Raw genomic sequence first — 14,327 nt, 5'->3', positions numbered from 1 at the left:
GTATCATGAGGGCATGAATACAGTGGAAAGGGGGCTGGGACCTAGTTGCACCCAGGAGAGCCACAGCATAACGAGCAAGGCACACAAAAGCTCATACCTTGGATAAGACTTTGTTGGTCTCAAAGGTGCTTTGTATTTCTCCCGTGTAATTGAGGCACCCAAGCATAGCAAGGCAGGAGAAAGGGGAGGAGCCTCAGCCATTAGAGGGGAAGAAAGGCTTGGCCAGGAAGCAAGTTCTGGCTTGTTCCCTCTCTCCCCCTGGGATGGGGAGGAGCCTCAGCCAGTGCAGGGAACAGAAGCTTGCCTAGCTATCTCTCCTGAGTGATTGAGAGAGTACGGCAAAGCAGGCAACAATGCAGCAGCAGAACTGGAAGAAGCAGCAGGAGACAGCTAGTTCCACTGCGGGCCTGATAGAAACCCTCCAGGGGCCTGATCTAGCCCACAGGCTGCATGTTTGACACCCATGACTTAGAATATCCCTTCCCTGTTGTACCTTTCATTAATTTTTGATAATTGATAAGAATGTTTCTTTTTTTCCCAGAGTTGGGGATCAGAAGGCTATCACTTATGGGTGATCGATGCAAGTAATTCTGGAAACATAATGCCAGAGAAAGCATGCAAAAATGAAGCCAAGCAGTTTGGCATTTTGCAGTTCCAGTTCATCAAGAGTGCACTCACCATTAACCCTTGCATAGTAAGTATACATAAATCTTTGTGTGCTTAAGGTTTGTGTATTGTGGTACTAGATCATGCTTAGTGCCTCTTAGGCAAAGATGTTATTGTTCACAGAATGATACTCTTGTTAGAGTTCACCCTAGTAATAATATTGTGCATGATCATAAACATTAGTGCTGCTTTAAAACAATTAACTTGAGCAGTTTTTCTTTTAGTTGCTGTGTTGTTCCATTACTATTCACACTGTTTGCTAACTTGAAGTATTGGTTTTATTCCTAGAGCAATCAGGAACAGGTCCTCCTCCAGGGAGAAGATCGCTTGTACTTGAACTGTGGTGATGCAATACAAAGTCAGAATCCTAGAAGTTCCACAGCACACTCTGAACATAAGGTCATTCGAGAAAGAGGCCAGTTTTCAGATGGGAACTTAGATTCTCAGGGTTTAAGCACTTTATTAGGGCACAGACATTGGCATGTTGTACAGGTAACTGTTCTCTTTGGCATTTTACCACTTCCTTGTCTTCATCTTTCTTTTACTTTGGTGTCAAATAACCCCATTTGCATTATGCTTGTCAGAATCTTTTTGGGTTTCAAAGTCTGGGTTGCCAAGTCTCTCTTGGACCTGCATTAGAGACTTAATAACATATGCAATAATGAAGCACTTGTGCTAAATCAGGATTTAAATGAAATTGTGTGTATGTGTTTCAGTATGCTCTTCTTAATAAGGTGAAGATTTAAAGGTTTTACAACATTTAATTTTTAGCTGTTCATGAATAAAGAACTAAGTTGTGCTTTTTGTACATATGTAGTTTTCAGTATTTTAAGAAATAGCTTTAATATTATATAGAACTGAACTTGTGCAGTTTTCCATGACCTAATCTTTTTTTAACTGCATGAAAGGCTTCTATGCATTCCAGTTAAAAGTTGGGGACCAAAGTAGGTAGACCATGCCATGGGTCACAAAGTACCATTCCAAATGTTTGTCTACATGTTGAATGTCCGCATAGCAAATTGAAAAGCAGAGTATGAGTTTGAAACCTTGTTGGGTTTCAAAAATGAAATGAAGGGGTTGACTTTAATAAGTTGCAGGAATTTTAAATTTCATTGGTCTGTAATGCTTCTTTTTGTTTTTAAAGATTCACAGTACCTATCTAGAGATCAATTGGCCTATACGGGTGAGTTATTTTAAGATCTTTGTATTTTATACCTTTTAGAGTTTTTACATGTAAAGCAATTACTGCAGAAATTATTAGGGAACTGTTACTGACATCAGATCAGGGATCTCCAGCAGGTAGCATGTGAGTGGCCCAGTAGCTCATTGGCTGCCGCAGAGTGGCTTATACACCCCCTAGAAGACCCAGGGAAACATTGCAAAAAGATCTGCTGTAGGCTTTTATAGAAAAGCTTTTATTGCATAGAATTTTTCTCTGTGCTACTTAGCTGACAACTTCTTTCCTGGTTCTCTTCCTAGTCCTTCTTCCATTTCTAAGAGAGAACAAAACTTGGTAACATGCTGGGGAAGGAGTTGCTTTTTTAAAAAAAAATTAAAAATAGCTGTCGTTAAAGAAGAGGATGGTGACCCCTGGGTTGCATGGAATTAGAAAACCTGAGCGTTTGGGGATTTTATTTGCATTAAATCAAATATGGCAAGCACTGAACTGGTACCGTATTATTTCTGTTAAGACTCTGACAAGTTGTTTTATATCTTCCCCCTTCCTGAACAGTTTTCAGCCATAGATAAGTTGGGACAGAATGTCGCTGTAGTTGGCAAGTTTGGTTTTGCACATTATTCTTTACTTTCCAAAAAATGGAAGTTATTTGGAAACATCACCCAGGTGAGTGTTGTTAGAGGAGAAAGGGAATAAATCTATTGCTGTTTGAAAAATGCTGCTTCCAATTTATGTAGAGGTTAAATTCTAGTTGTACACTGCTGCTTGTCCATTTTTATGCAGCCAGAGTTCCTCACATGTGGGAAGTTCAGTTACACTCGAAACTATGGAGAAAAGTATTTATTTGTATGCTTGGCTTTATCTCTCACTTTTAAGGTAGCGACTGTTATTTTTTGTCTTGGGAGGAAAAAAACCAATAAGAAAGAGGCTTTATTGTGTCCTTAATAACTTCTTAAAGGTCCTTAAAATAGCAAATCTGTTTGTAGCCATACAGGGTAGTAACACCCATTTTCACAAGTGGAAGAGTGTTTCCACTTCCACAAGAGGGGAGCAATTTCTGCCATTTCTCCTTCTGTATGGCATATTCACACCGCATCCCTTCTCCAAACCCTTGTGAGATTCTTTTTGACTGGTACAGGGGCATCAGCATGAAGGCAGTGTGTGAAAAGTCCATTATGTTAGTGCTCTGCTGATGGTTCTTTGGATCCATCTTTATAGAGAACTAGGAATAAGGCTCGTTGTGGAAATAAATACAACTAGCTCTAGAAAGAGGCTCTGGGAGAGTGCCCTGGCCTTGGGCATTCATCGTCAATTTGCTGTGGCGACCTCTACAGGGTATAATGACACAAAGTTTCTCCAGAGGAACTGATCTCTGCTACCTGAAGAGCAGTTGTAATTTTGAGTGCTCTCCAGCCCTCACCTGGAGATTGGCAACAATTGTTATCCAGGAGGAAATGGCTGGTTTTGAGGGTGGAGTCTATGGCATTCTACCTGTCTGAGGTCCAACCCCTTCTCAAACCCCACCCTCTCCAGGCTCCACCCCTCAAATCCCCAGGAATTCCCTAACCTGGAGTTGGCAACCCCATCTTCTTCCCAGCTAGCCATCAACCTACCGTTATCGTTGGCAACCCCATCTTCTTCCCAGCTAGCCATTAACCTACCGTTATCGTTCCCTTCAGCTGAATTCTGCCCTCCCTCCTGGAGAGCAGTTGTAATTTTGAGTGATATCCAGCCCTCACCTGGTGATTGGCAACAATTGTAACCCAGGAGGAAGTGGCTGGTTTGGAGGGTAGAGTCTGTGGCAACGCTATCTCCTTCCCAGCCAAGCATCAACCTACCTTTATTTCCCCCTTACTCTTCAGCTTTCCATTCCCCCCCACAACTGCAGCCTCTACCGTGCTCTGAACCCCTGCCACATCACATTGGCTGTCACAGGGGGGCCATCTCAGCAGAGTATAAGGACACAGAGTCCACCATTTTCTCCAGGGGAACTGATCTCTGCCATCTGGAGAACAGTTGTAATTCTAAGTGATTTACCTAGAGATTAGCAACAATGGTTCCCCAGGAGGAAACGTAGTCTTTCTCTGCAATGGGGACCAAAGCAGTTTACATCATTCTCCTCTCCCCCTTTTGACTTGCACAACAGCCCTGTGAGGTAGGTTAGGCTGAAAGTCTGTGACTAGTTCAAAGTCACCCACTCAGCTTCTACAGCAAGAACCTGGGTCTAGCAGACCCTGCTCTGAAGGACTGACTGCTACATCTAGGTGGAGCCTGAAGATTGCCAGGTATCACAACTGAACTCCAGACAACAGATCTCTCTCTTCCTCTGGAGAAAATTAACTGCTTTGGAAGGTGGCCTCTATAGCATTCTGTTCGGCTGAAGTTTCTCCCCTCCCCAGACTCTGGCTTCCTTAGACACAGAATCTCCCTACCCGTAGCTGGCAACCCTAGTCAGGACTGACCCCAATGAGTTTTCTCCCAAAGGCCAAAATAGGTGTGGAAAGGGCCTTTTACTGACAGAACCAAGCTTGGTTGCCTAGCAACAGGCACTATGGGGAAAGTAGGGTTCCCAAGTCTGAGTAGGGAAATACCTGGAGTTTTGGGGGGTGGATCCTGTGGAGGGCAGCGTTGGGGGGGGCGGAAGGACTCAGCAGGAATTTCCCAACCTGGAGCTGGCAACCCTAGTCAGGACTGGCCCCAATGAGTTCCTCACAAAGGCATGGAAAGGGTTTCATTCCTTTGTCTTTTTACTGAGAGAACCAAGCTTTGTTGCCTACCAACAGCCACTGAGGGAAAAGTTAGTTCCAGAGAGGTGCCAAGCAGGCGAAGTGTGTTCCTCAAGCGAGAGAGGGTATTCTGACAGGGAACAGTGACTGGAGTGGGCGGGGAAGAGGAGCAGACCCAGCACCCAGCCAGCGTCACGCAAGTACTCTTGAGAGGCAGCTGACGGGCCAATGGCTGATGGAGCGCACTGTGGGTGGGAGTCAGGCAATGCAGCCAGTGGATAGGGACAGCTTCTGAGTGACACATCACGGAGCCAACTGATTTAGGAGTGTGTGGAATGTTCAGAAAGTGCCACCTCACTACTCAGTTATATATAAGGAAAGATGACTGGCTGTTCAAAGTGAGGTTTTTGCTGGAAAGGCGGTGAGGTCAGTTCTTTGACCAGCAGGTGGGTCCTTGTTGATAGACTGTTGCTTGAAAGGCGAGAGAGGCTCTAAGCAACAAATGGGGCACAGCTGTCCCACACTTTGCCTCTTTTGTAGCCTGAAGTAACTGACAATTCTTGTACAGTTGTGTTTTGGAATGAATGACAGATTTGCCGAAGGAACAAGTCATCAGATGACCATCATTCAGTTTAGCCAGGCAGCATCACACTCTCTGCTACCATGGGTGTGATGAGGTCTGAGTGTTTCTCATTCTTCTGGCTTCTCACTTCAGTTGCTCATTAGATGGTCTCCATCTAAAATCAGTCACAGCAGCAGCAAAGGGGCCATCTTCATCCAGAGAAAAAGGGAAATGGATTTAAGCCATCACATTTTTTTGTAAGCGCTTCACATCAAGCACAGATTTTGTGCTAACATATATCGGCAAAAACAAGTAAAGCTGATTAACCCATATCTTGGGATTCCCATTTTTTTGTATTAATGTATATCCACCAAACAACATCTCAAATTGTGTTTGAGTTCAGCTTTCCTACTATTGCTAACTTTTAAAATAGCTGTGCAATGATGGACATAATTTACAAAGATGCTGACCTTCATTCTGACAGTGTATCCATAAATGTTAAAAGATATATTATTCATTTTAGAAAAAAAATTATAATTACTCCTTACCTTTTGTTTTCTTTAAGGAACAAACCATGACTGTGACTGGTGGCTTAGTATGGTGGAATGATTTCATTGTTACTGCATGTTATAATTTAAGTGACCGCCAAGAAGAGGTGAGGCATGGGTCTTAAGAAAAAATAATTTGCTGTCTCATTTATTCTGTGCTCTTCAGAAATGTCTACTGAGAGAAATTATATAAACCCTTAAGTTCTGACAAAGTTTAAACTAGAATTTTCTGACATTCTCCCAGGTTACTTTCACCTTTATTCTCTTTAAGATTGTTGCTAAGCAAAGGCTTAGTTTCCTTTTAAGGAGCTGTTCATATTATCAAATTTCTGTATGCAATGGTGTCTGAGGATGAGTGCATATGGAAAGAGGGTACCATGGACTGAGCTTTGTACATGGCAAGCTAGCAGCAGTCTCTATGGTTTGATTACCTGGTATGAGTCAACTCTTGTGTACATTGCCTGTTTCACGGTAATCTTTCTCTACATTGCTGTAAATTTAGACATGGACAGTTTAGTATGAATTGTTCCCATGACTGTCAATTATTACATCTTAGGAAATTTAGATTGCCCAACTAGGGAGCCTTAACTCATCAAGTCAAAGACTGGAATTCTCAGAAAATTGAGGACATTTGGACTCTGAGTTCAATATGTAAACAAAGATAGGAAATGAAATTTATTTTGTGCTTAAGCACAGTGCTCTTACCTTCCAACCTTATTCTCTGATTTTTAAATCAGAGATTAGAAAATTATCCTCCCTCAAAAATACAGTAATCAAAGTCAGATATTTTGCTGGACTATGAGTTTAACAGGAAATTTGAATGTATGGTATGAAAAACTACAAAGAAGCTGTATCCTTTTAACTGTTGATTGACTGAGATAAGCAGTGTCCTGTAAAAGAGGGGGCCCTTTCCCATTAGAATCCAACCACTGGCTACAGAAGTGGAGAAGGGCGCATGTGAATCATTTCCTAACATGACCATACAGGTCATTAACTCAGTTTTGGTTCTGTAATGGTTTCACGCCTCAATATGAAATTGAGATTTCTTCCCTCTAGTGATCATCAAAGGGTTTTATTATATTAAGACATAATAAGATATATCAATCAAACTGCTACTTCATCTTCACATTGCTAATGGGGGAGTAACATGCAGGCTCAAGAGAACTGAAGTATTTAGTGCTGTTGGGGGGTGGGGTTACCTAGTAGATTTTCAGAGATTCTGGTGGAGAAGAATACTTTGAGGAAAGGAATTTAATGTATCTAGCTCATAAAGCAATAGCACGGAGAACTGAATGAAGAACTGTGGGGAAGCTAGGGGACTGAGGAAAGGAAGTATCTTGACATACTTCCAGTTGCTGAAAAGACATAATTCCAACTGGTGAAAAAAAGAGAAGTAATAGGATGTAGGTAGGGCAGAATTTGTCAAAGGCCAGGTTATATCTGATGGTCTGTGTCAGTCCTAGGCTCTACTAACCCAAGCATGTAAATTAGATGTTTATCAAGTTTCTTTGGAGTGTGGTTGTCACTGAGTATTGGTAAACATTTTCAGACTTCCTGTCTGTACTTTTGATAGCCAATTGTGGAAATCGTGTTAGCTTAGTATTTGTTGGGTACCTTCAACTGAGTGTACCTCTTCGTTCCATGTTGTAATCCACCTAGGACATGCTCATTATCTGCTTAGAGCTTAAAGATCAGTAATATTAGTTGTGCTGTAAAGATGTAGATTGTTTCCTTTCATGTTCTTGCAGTTAAGAGTATATTTGCGAACAGCCAATCTGGACAACGCATTTGCTCATATCACCAAAGTCCAGGCAGAAACATTACTGCTCAGTGTTTTTCGGGACATAATAATATTGTTCAGAGCAGACTGTTCTATTTGCCTTTACAGTATTGAAAGAAAATCTGATGGGTGAGTATAGCATGAATTAGTCATTCTATAGTCTACTTTCTTACATTATTTGTGTGAAAATTTAATACTTGCCCTGTAATTTTAGAGCTTAAGGATCAGTAATACTAATAGTGTTGTAAGAATGAAGATGGTTTCCTTTTATATCCTTGCAGTTAAGAGTATATTTTAAAAAGCAGGTAACTTCTACAAGATATGAGTGTTGTAATAATACTGAGACAAGCTTTCAAAGTATGGCACGCAATTGTGGACTTCTTTGTCATTGTACTTTGATCTAATCTAACTTCCTTAAAGAATGGACCCTAAAGAAGTGGGCCCTTAGCAGTCTCTTAGCACTCTCACAGTGTCAGCTTCTTGAAGAGCAATGGCTAGTCATCTCATGTTAAAGATACCATAAAATTTAAGTGTTATGTGTCAGTAGGGTTTGGCAGTTAGTTTTACCTGTCAAAATGAAATTTTGTTTAGTAACTAATTGGCAGAAAATATTACTAACACTCTCCTGTCTTACTTTCTGCTTAAATAAGACCTAAGAAACAATTACCTAGAGTATTACCTAGTGTTGGTTTTAATGATAATCTGAGAGAATCTAAGTATTAACAAATTTATAAATTATTGGAAGATTGTTCCCTTCAACTGTTGGCTATAATTATTCTGATGTAGAACTAATAACTTCTCACAATTTTGTCTTGGCCTTACAGTCCAAATCCGACTGCCAGTATTCAAGTTCTTCAGGAGGTTTCGATGTCACGTTATATTCCTCATCCCTTTCTTGTTGTGTCTGTTACTTTGACATCTGTGAGAACAGAGACTGGCATCAGCTTGAAAATGCCACAGCAGGTACTTTACACACCCACTGTCTCAAAACTGCAGAGAATTAATATTTAAATAATGTTGTACTAGCTGACAAATCTTTGATGATGTTCCACAGGTTAGAGAATTTGGGACAAATTCTCTGAAAGAACAATATAGGCGGGCACTTTTTCCACCTAACTGGAATGTACTGAGGTCAAAAATGCTTTTTTACATAGCTCAGTTTTGTTATTTTCATTATGAGAACCAATGCCTCAGGTGACAGATTTCCTGAAGAAATTGTAAAAATATTTGGGGGTAAAAAGTTGGTAACCCCATTTTTCTACTTATTTTGAATGTGCATACCATTTTCCAAGCTCAGCTTCACCTTCCATGTACTGTGAAAGAAAAAAGAGAACCAATTGCATCTGCATGAAGAACTGCCTCTATATAGAGCACCTTCAACTTCACTCAACTCAACATTTTTGTTGGAAATTTCCTCCCATTGGGAGGTATGATCATCCTTCATTAGATCAATGGCATTCTCTGTGATTGTTCCAGGAAGTGTGCAGGGCATCTCTAGTTCACTTTTGCAAACTGTGTAAAGCAACTTTGTTTCAGAAGCTTTTCTTGGCTGAGTCCCAGATTAGATTCAGTGCATTTTTGTATGGGCTTGTTTCTGGCTGCAAGAACATTGGATTTTGTTAGACCGTTTTGATTACTTGTAATTTTTCTAATTTGTTTTATTGGGATTTTGTATATTTTTATGGGCTTCTTCAAGTGTTTAGAGAAGTGTGATCAAAAATGATAAATATTTTGAATGTTTTTAAAATCTGGAGCACTTTACATTACACTGCAGTTCTCTTTTCTTTTAAGAATTAATGTTGCAGTTCACTTGATCCCAGTTCCAATGCAAATATTACCCTTGGTTGGTCCACAGTTGGGGGCTCATAAATTGAATGAAGGAGCAAACCTGCTGAGTGCCGAACATGTTGTTGTAATTCCTACAATCCCCCCCCCAAGTAGTATTGATAGTGGTCAGGATCAACCTGGCTGATCCTTCCATCTGAGCCTTTAGCTAATTCACTTGCTCTGCTCTGCTGAAACTGATGAAAAATTTCTTCAGGAATCTTCATTTATGCAAGATATGACTATCCTTCTTACATATTTTGTACGATCCTATTGGTGAAAATGACATCCTTCTGAATGCACATAGATGCAAATCCCAAATGTCATCTCTGGGCTCTTACGAAAAGCAGGATTGAATCCATGGCCATATATTGTTACCAGAACTGAAAATTAGGGTTGTTCACCAGATTTTTGCAAAACAGTTCTGCCATTTGAATTAAAATTTTCTAGGACTTCTGGTGAGAATTCATCTTGCTAAACAATATTTAATTCAGAATTTTAAATTTATGGCATTAAGAAAACCTGTTCATCATTTTTAACCAAAATTACATATTTCTGGAAAATTGTCCCAAAATGTTAGTATGCTTGTCAAATGTATGCACTTTATAGATGCATATTCAGAAGGTAAACATTGGCTGTGTAGACTGGTAGGGGAATACAACTGTCATCTTCCTTGGATTCATTTACTTTATAAGTACAATAGCATGGGATGGTCATACTGTGTTGGATGATATATGACTTCAACAAACATTTTAATGGCATTTGCTTATTTAATGGTGTTGATCAGTAAATAAAACCAGATGCAGAGTCTTGCCAAGCAACAATATTACTTCCATGGAACAGGAATTTCACTGGGTAGCATTTATCTAATAAATAGTATAATGAGAGTGAAATGGAGCAGGTTTAATTGCCACTAAAACGTGTTCAAACTTGAGTCCACGGTATATGTACACGAATTGTTAATACATTATAGAATGACATGTCATGGCTAATTCCTGACAGACTAGTAACAAAAACTACTTTAAAGTTGCTTTATTCATCAGTTTTGCTTTAAAGGTTGGTAGGGGATGTGAATTTACACATGTTTGCAAGAATGCAAACAGTTTTGCAAAATTTTCTAGGAGACTGAATGGCAGGGTACTTGAAACATGTGAGACTGAATTAGTGTACTGTGTGTTAGGGAAATTTCCTCCAATTGATGAGTGTCTTAAAATGGGAAAAAACTTAAATAGTTAAACTAACAAGCCTGGTAAAAATGAAGTATGGTTATTGACTGGGATGATAGTTTAGTGCAAAACTTTGGTCTTATTTATTTGATACTCTTTCAAGATATAATATTTCTGTGTAAACATGATCTCTTTCCTTAACCATATTCAGACTTCATAGACATAGGCTGCTGAGCATCTCCTTTCTCTACTAGCTCCCTCTTCAGTTTGTGCTAGAATGTAAAATTAACACGGTCTTGCAGGTAGAGACTTGTTTTATCTAATTTAGCAGTACTTGGTATTCATGCTCAAATACTTTATTTGTGCTGTCATAAATGCATTTTATACATCAGTATATAGTTAATAGATTCTGCAATGCTGAAAAAGTGATTTAATTCCTTTTTTAAGGCCTGTGAAGCAGAGAGCATTATGTTAAACTTAGCAGGACAGCTAATTATGGTGCAAAGGGATCGATCTGGGCCACAGATACGAGAAAAGGACAGTAGTCCCAACCAAAGGAAACTTGTAAGTTACAACTCTTGAGAATGTATGCCGTATCTGTACAGACTATAGAGGAAACATGCAAAGTGAATCTGAGTAATCACAGTTTACAGAGCAGGGTGTCAATTTTTCATAAAGTGGCTAGAATTTTTTTTAATGTTCTTGGATTGTATTTAAAAGCCAGTTTTCGTAACCTCTTTCACTGCATATTCTTATTATGGCCTGTTTTTCAAATTAGTTCTTAATACCGTTGCCTTACTTATTGCTACTTTGAAGACTAGAGCTAAACTAGTAGTATGCAAAGCCTTTTATGTGTAAACACTTTTGCCTTGAAAACACAAGTAATTGTGTGAAAGGTGGGTGTAAGCTTCAGAAACAGGAACAAGAAAAGGGGCTTGATAAACATACTATAATCCATATTAATTTATTTAAAACATTTCTGTTCTGATTTTCTCCCAAACAGGGCCCCCAGTACAGCAAATATAAAAACTTTTCAACATGAAATAATCAAGACATTAAAACAGAATTTTATATGTGTGTGTGTATGCACACACACACTAAACAATTCAATAAAACATACATTCACAACACAGCCGGGGGGAGGGCCAATAACAGTTTGTGGAGGGACACCAAACAAATTTTAAAAAGTCTTCAGCTGCTGGCGGAAGTCAACAGTAAAGGGTAATAGATGAATTTCTCTGGGGAGGGAGTTCTGAAGGTTCAGCACCATGACTGAGAAGGCCCACCCATCTAGCCTCAGATGGCAGGAGCACTTGAAGCAGAGCATCCAAAGATGACCAGAGTAGATGGGGTGGGTATGCCAAATCCAAGCCATATAAGGTCAATACTAGCACCTTGAATTGGGTCTTCAGCAAACTGGGGGAAATTAGGCCTTTAGCAAACTGGCATGAACCACAGTGATAAGATCTTTCCCTCCCAGGAAGGGCCAAAGCTAGTGAAAGGCACCCCTGGCCACTGCTGCCACCTTCTTATCCAACAGGAGGCCCAGGTCCAGCAGTACCAAAGTTCTGTGAATGGGCTCCTTTTGGAGATATAGTACAACTCCACCCAAACAACAGATACTCTAGTTCCTGGGTCAGCCCCCTGCCACGTGCCAGGACCTGCTCACAATTTCCACAGCCTCCCTAAGATCTCCTTGAATGTGCATGATAGAGCTGAGTGTCATCTGCATGTTGGTGGCAACTCAGCCCAGGTCTCCAGGTGACCTCTCCCAGCAGCTTTATGTAAATGTTAAAAAGCATTAGGGTAAAGATGGAATTTTGTGGGACCCTGTAGGCCAGAGGGTTGAGCAGCAGTCCCCCAATACCGGTATCTGAAATCTACCTTCAAGGTAGGTCCAAAACCACTGCAGAAACAGTGCCTCCCAGTCCTGAAAGATGGTGCAGAAGGATAGCATGATCTGTGGTTTAAAAAGCCACTGAGAGGTCCAGGAGAATTAGCAGGGTCTTCTCCTGGTGCAGGTCATTCACCAGGGTGACCAAGGCATTTCAGTCATATAACCAGGCTTGAAATCAGATTGGAAGGGAATGTTTTGTTGTAGTTCTTCACCTTGATAGGCTTGCAAAAGTACTTGGAGCTTGGCTAAATTTATGGAGGTTCAGGACAAACAAAATGAAATACTTCTTTGCTCAATGAGTAATTAAACTTTGGAATTTACAGCCAGTAGAGGTAGTCATGGCCATGAGCATTAGAAAGCTTATACATATTCATGGAGGAGAGGACCATCCATATTTACTAGCCACTAAAAGGAACTTCTGTATACAGAGGCAGCAAACTTCTGATTACCAGTGCTCAAAGGCAGCATTGGGGAGGGCCTTGACCTCAATGCCCTGTTGTTGGCCCTCTTGAGTAACTGGTTGGCCACTGTGTGAAACAGTATGTTGGATGAGATGGACCACTGGTCTGATCTAGCAGGCTTTTATGCACTTACGGGGTTTTACAGAGGTATGGCTTCAGTGTGGTTTGTACAGAACTGTAGATTGTTTCAGCACCAACTTCTAATATAAATCACATTGAGCACTGTTCAGTTGTTCTGATTACAGACCCCTTCCCTTCCATATTTGTTTTTTAAGAATGTGTCTGAAAGTAGGAGAAACCTTTAATAAATTTGGTGTTTTGTTTTGTTTTTTAGCTGCCATTTTGTGCTCCAGTTGTACTTGCCCAATCTGTTGAAAATGTTTGGACTACATGCCGTTCTAACAAACAGAAACGGCACTTAATGGAGGCCCTGTGGCTCAGCTGTGGTGGATCAGGCATGAAAGTTTGGCTTCCTTTGTTTCCCAGGGACCACCGTAAACCACATTCCTTTCTGTCAAGACGGATTATGCTGCCTTTCCACATTAACATATACCCCTTGGCTGTCCTGTTTGAAGATGCCTTGGTTCTTGGTGCTGTCAATGACACTGTACTCTATGACTGCTTATACGCTCACAGCAGTGCTATGGAACACATAGAGGTTCTCTTCCCTTTCTGTATTGTTGAGAGAACATCTCAGATCTACCTCCATCACATTCTACGCCAGCTTTTGGTAAAGAACCTAGGTGAACAAGCCTTGCTTTTGGCTCACTCCTGTGCCACGTTGCCGTACTTTCCTCATGTACTAGAACTGATGCTTCATGAAGTGCTGGAAGAAGAAGCTACCTCACGGGAACCCATTCCTGATCCTCTCCTTCCCACTGTGGCTAAATTCATTACAGAATTCCCCCTTTTCCTGCAGACAGTTGTTCACTGTGCTAGGAAGACAGAATATGCCCTGTGGAATTACCTTTTTGCTGCTGTTGGAAACCCAAAGGACTTGTTTGAAGAGTGCTTAATGGCCCAGGACTTAGACACAGCTGCCTCTTACCTTATTATCTTACAGGTAACAGTATGTTTTTATCCACTTATGATGTGATCCGCTCTGAACCCATTCACGGGAAGAGCAGAATATAAATAAATGTATCATTTTGTTGAAAAAAGGATTTATGCAATGTACTTTTTATGGTTTGTGTTCTGTCGAGGTTTTTTATTGTTACTTTTAGCTGTTATGGCATTCTGTTGCTAATGCAATAAAGATTGATTTGACTTGAAAAAAAGGCTTTGGTGTAAGCATGCTACACCAAAGGAAATGTTATCTATATTCAGAAAGCATTAAATAAAAGCTTCTGGGAGACGCAAAAGGGAGAATGCCAAAGTTAGTAGTGTTTTTGCCTTTACCAGTGATTCAAAGCCTGATCTCCTGTGCAGTTGCCTCTGGGAAACTCCCATACGGAAGCACTAGTTAGTGCAATAGGCGTTCCATCTTGGCTGGGTCACAGTCCTGCTGCCAGTCCCATTTG

General features: G+C 40.6%; 1 protein-coding gene across 1 annotated transcript in view; it reads left to right on the top strand.

Moving 5' to 3' along the window:
* RIC1 (RIC1 homolog, RAB6A GEF complex partner 1) overlaps positions 1–14,327 on the top strand; it is a 75,489-nt gene that overhangs the window by 44,986 nt on the left and 16,176 nt on the right. Inside the window, exons 11-19 of the mRNA XM_015407473.1 lie at positions 542–694; positions 955–1,158; positions 1,811–1,849; positions 2,399–2,509; positions 5,697–5,786; positions 7,428–7,588; positions 8,284–8,422; positions 10,897–11,013; positions 13,142–13,870. Of these exons, the coding sequence (XP_015262959.1) occupies positions 542–694; positions 955–1,158; positions 1,811–1,849; positions 2,399–2,509; positions 5,697–5,786; positions 7,428–7,588; positions 8,284–8,422; positions 10,897–11,013; positions 13,142–13,870 (1,743 nt within the window). The remainder of the gene's footprint in view (positions 1–541; positions 695–954; positions 1,159–1,810; positions 1,850–2,398; positions 2,510–5,696; positions 5,787–7,427; positions 7,589–8,283; positions 8,423–10,896; positions 11,014–13,141; positions 13,871–14,327) is intronic.

This window comes from Gekko japonicus, unplaced genomic scaffold, assembly GCF_001447785.1.
Source record: "Gekko japonicus isolate JY-2015 unplaced genomic scaffold, Gekko_japonicus_V1.1 scaffold667, whole genome shotgun sequence".
NCBI classification, from domain to species: domain Eukaryota; kingdom Metazoa; phylum Chordata; class Lepidosauria; order Squamata; family Gekkonidae; genus Gekko; species Gekko japonicus.
This window is presented reverse-complemented; position numbering and strand designations above follow the sequence as displayed.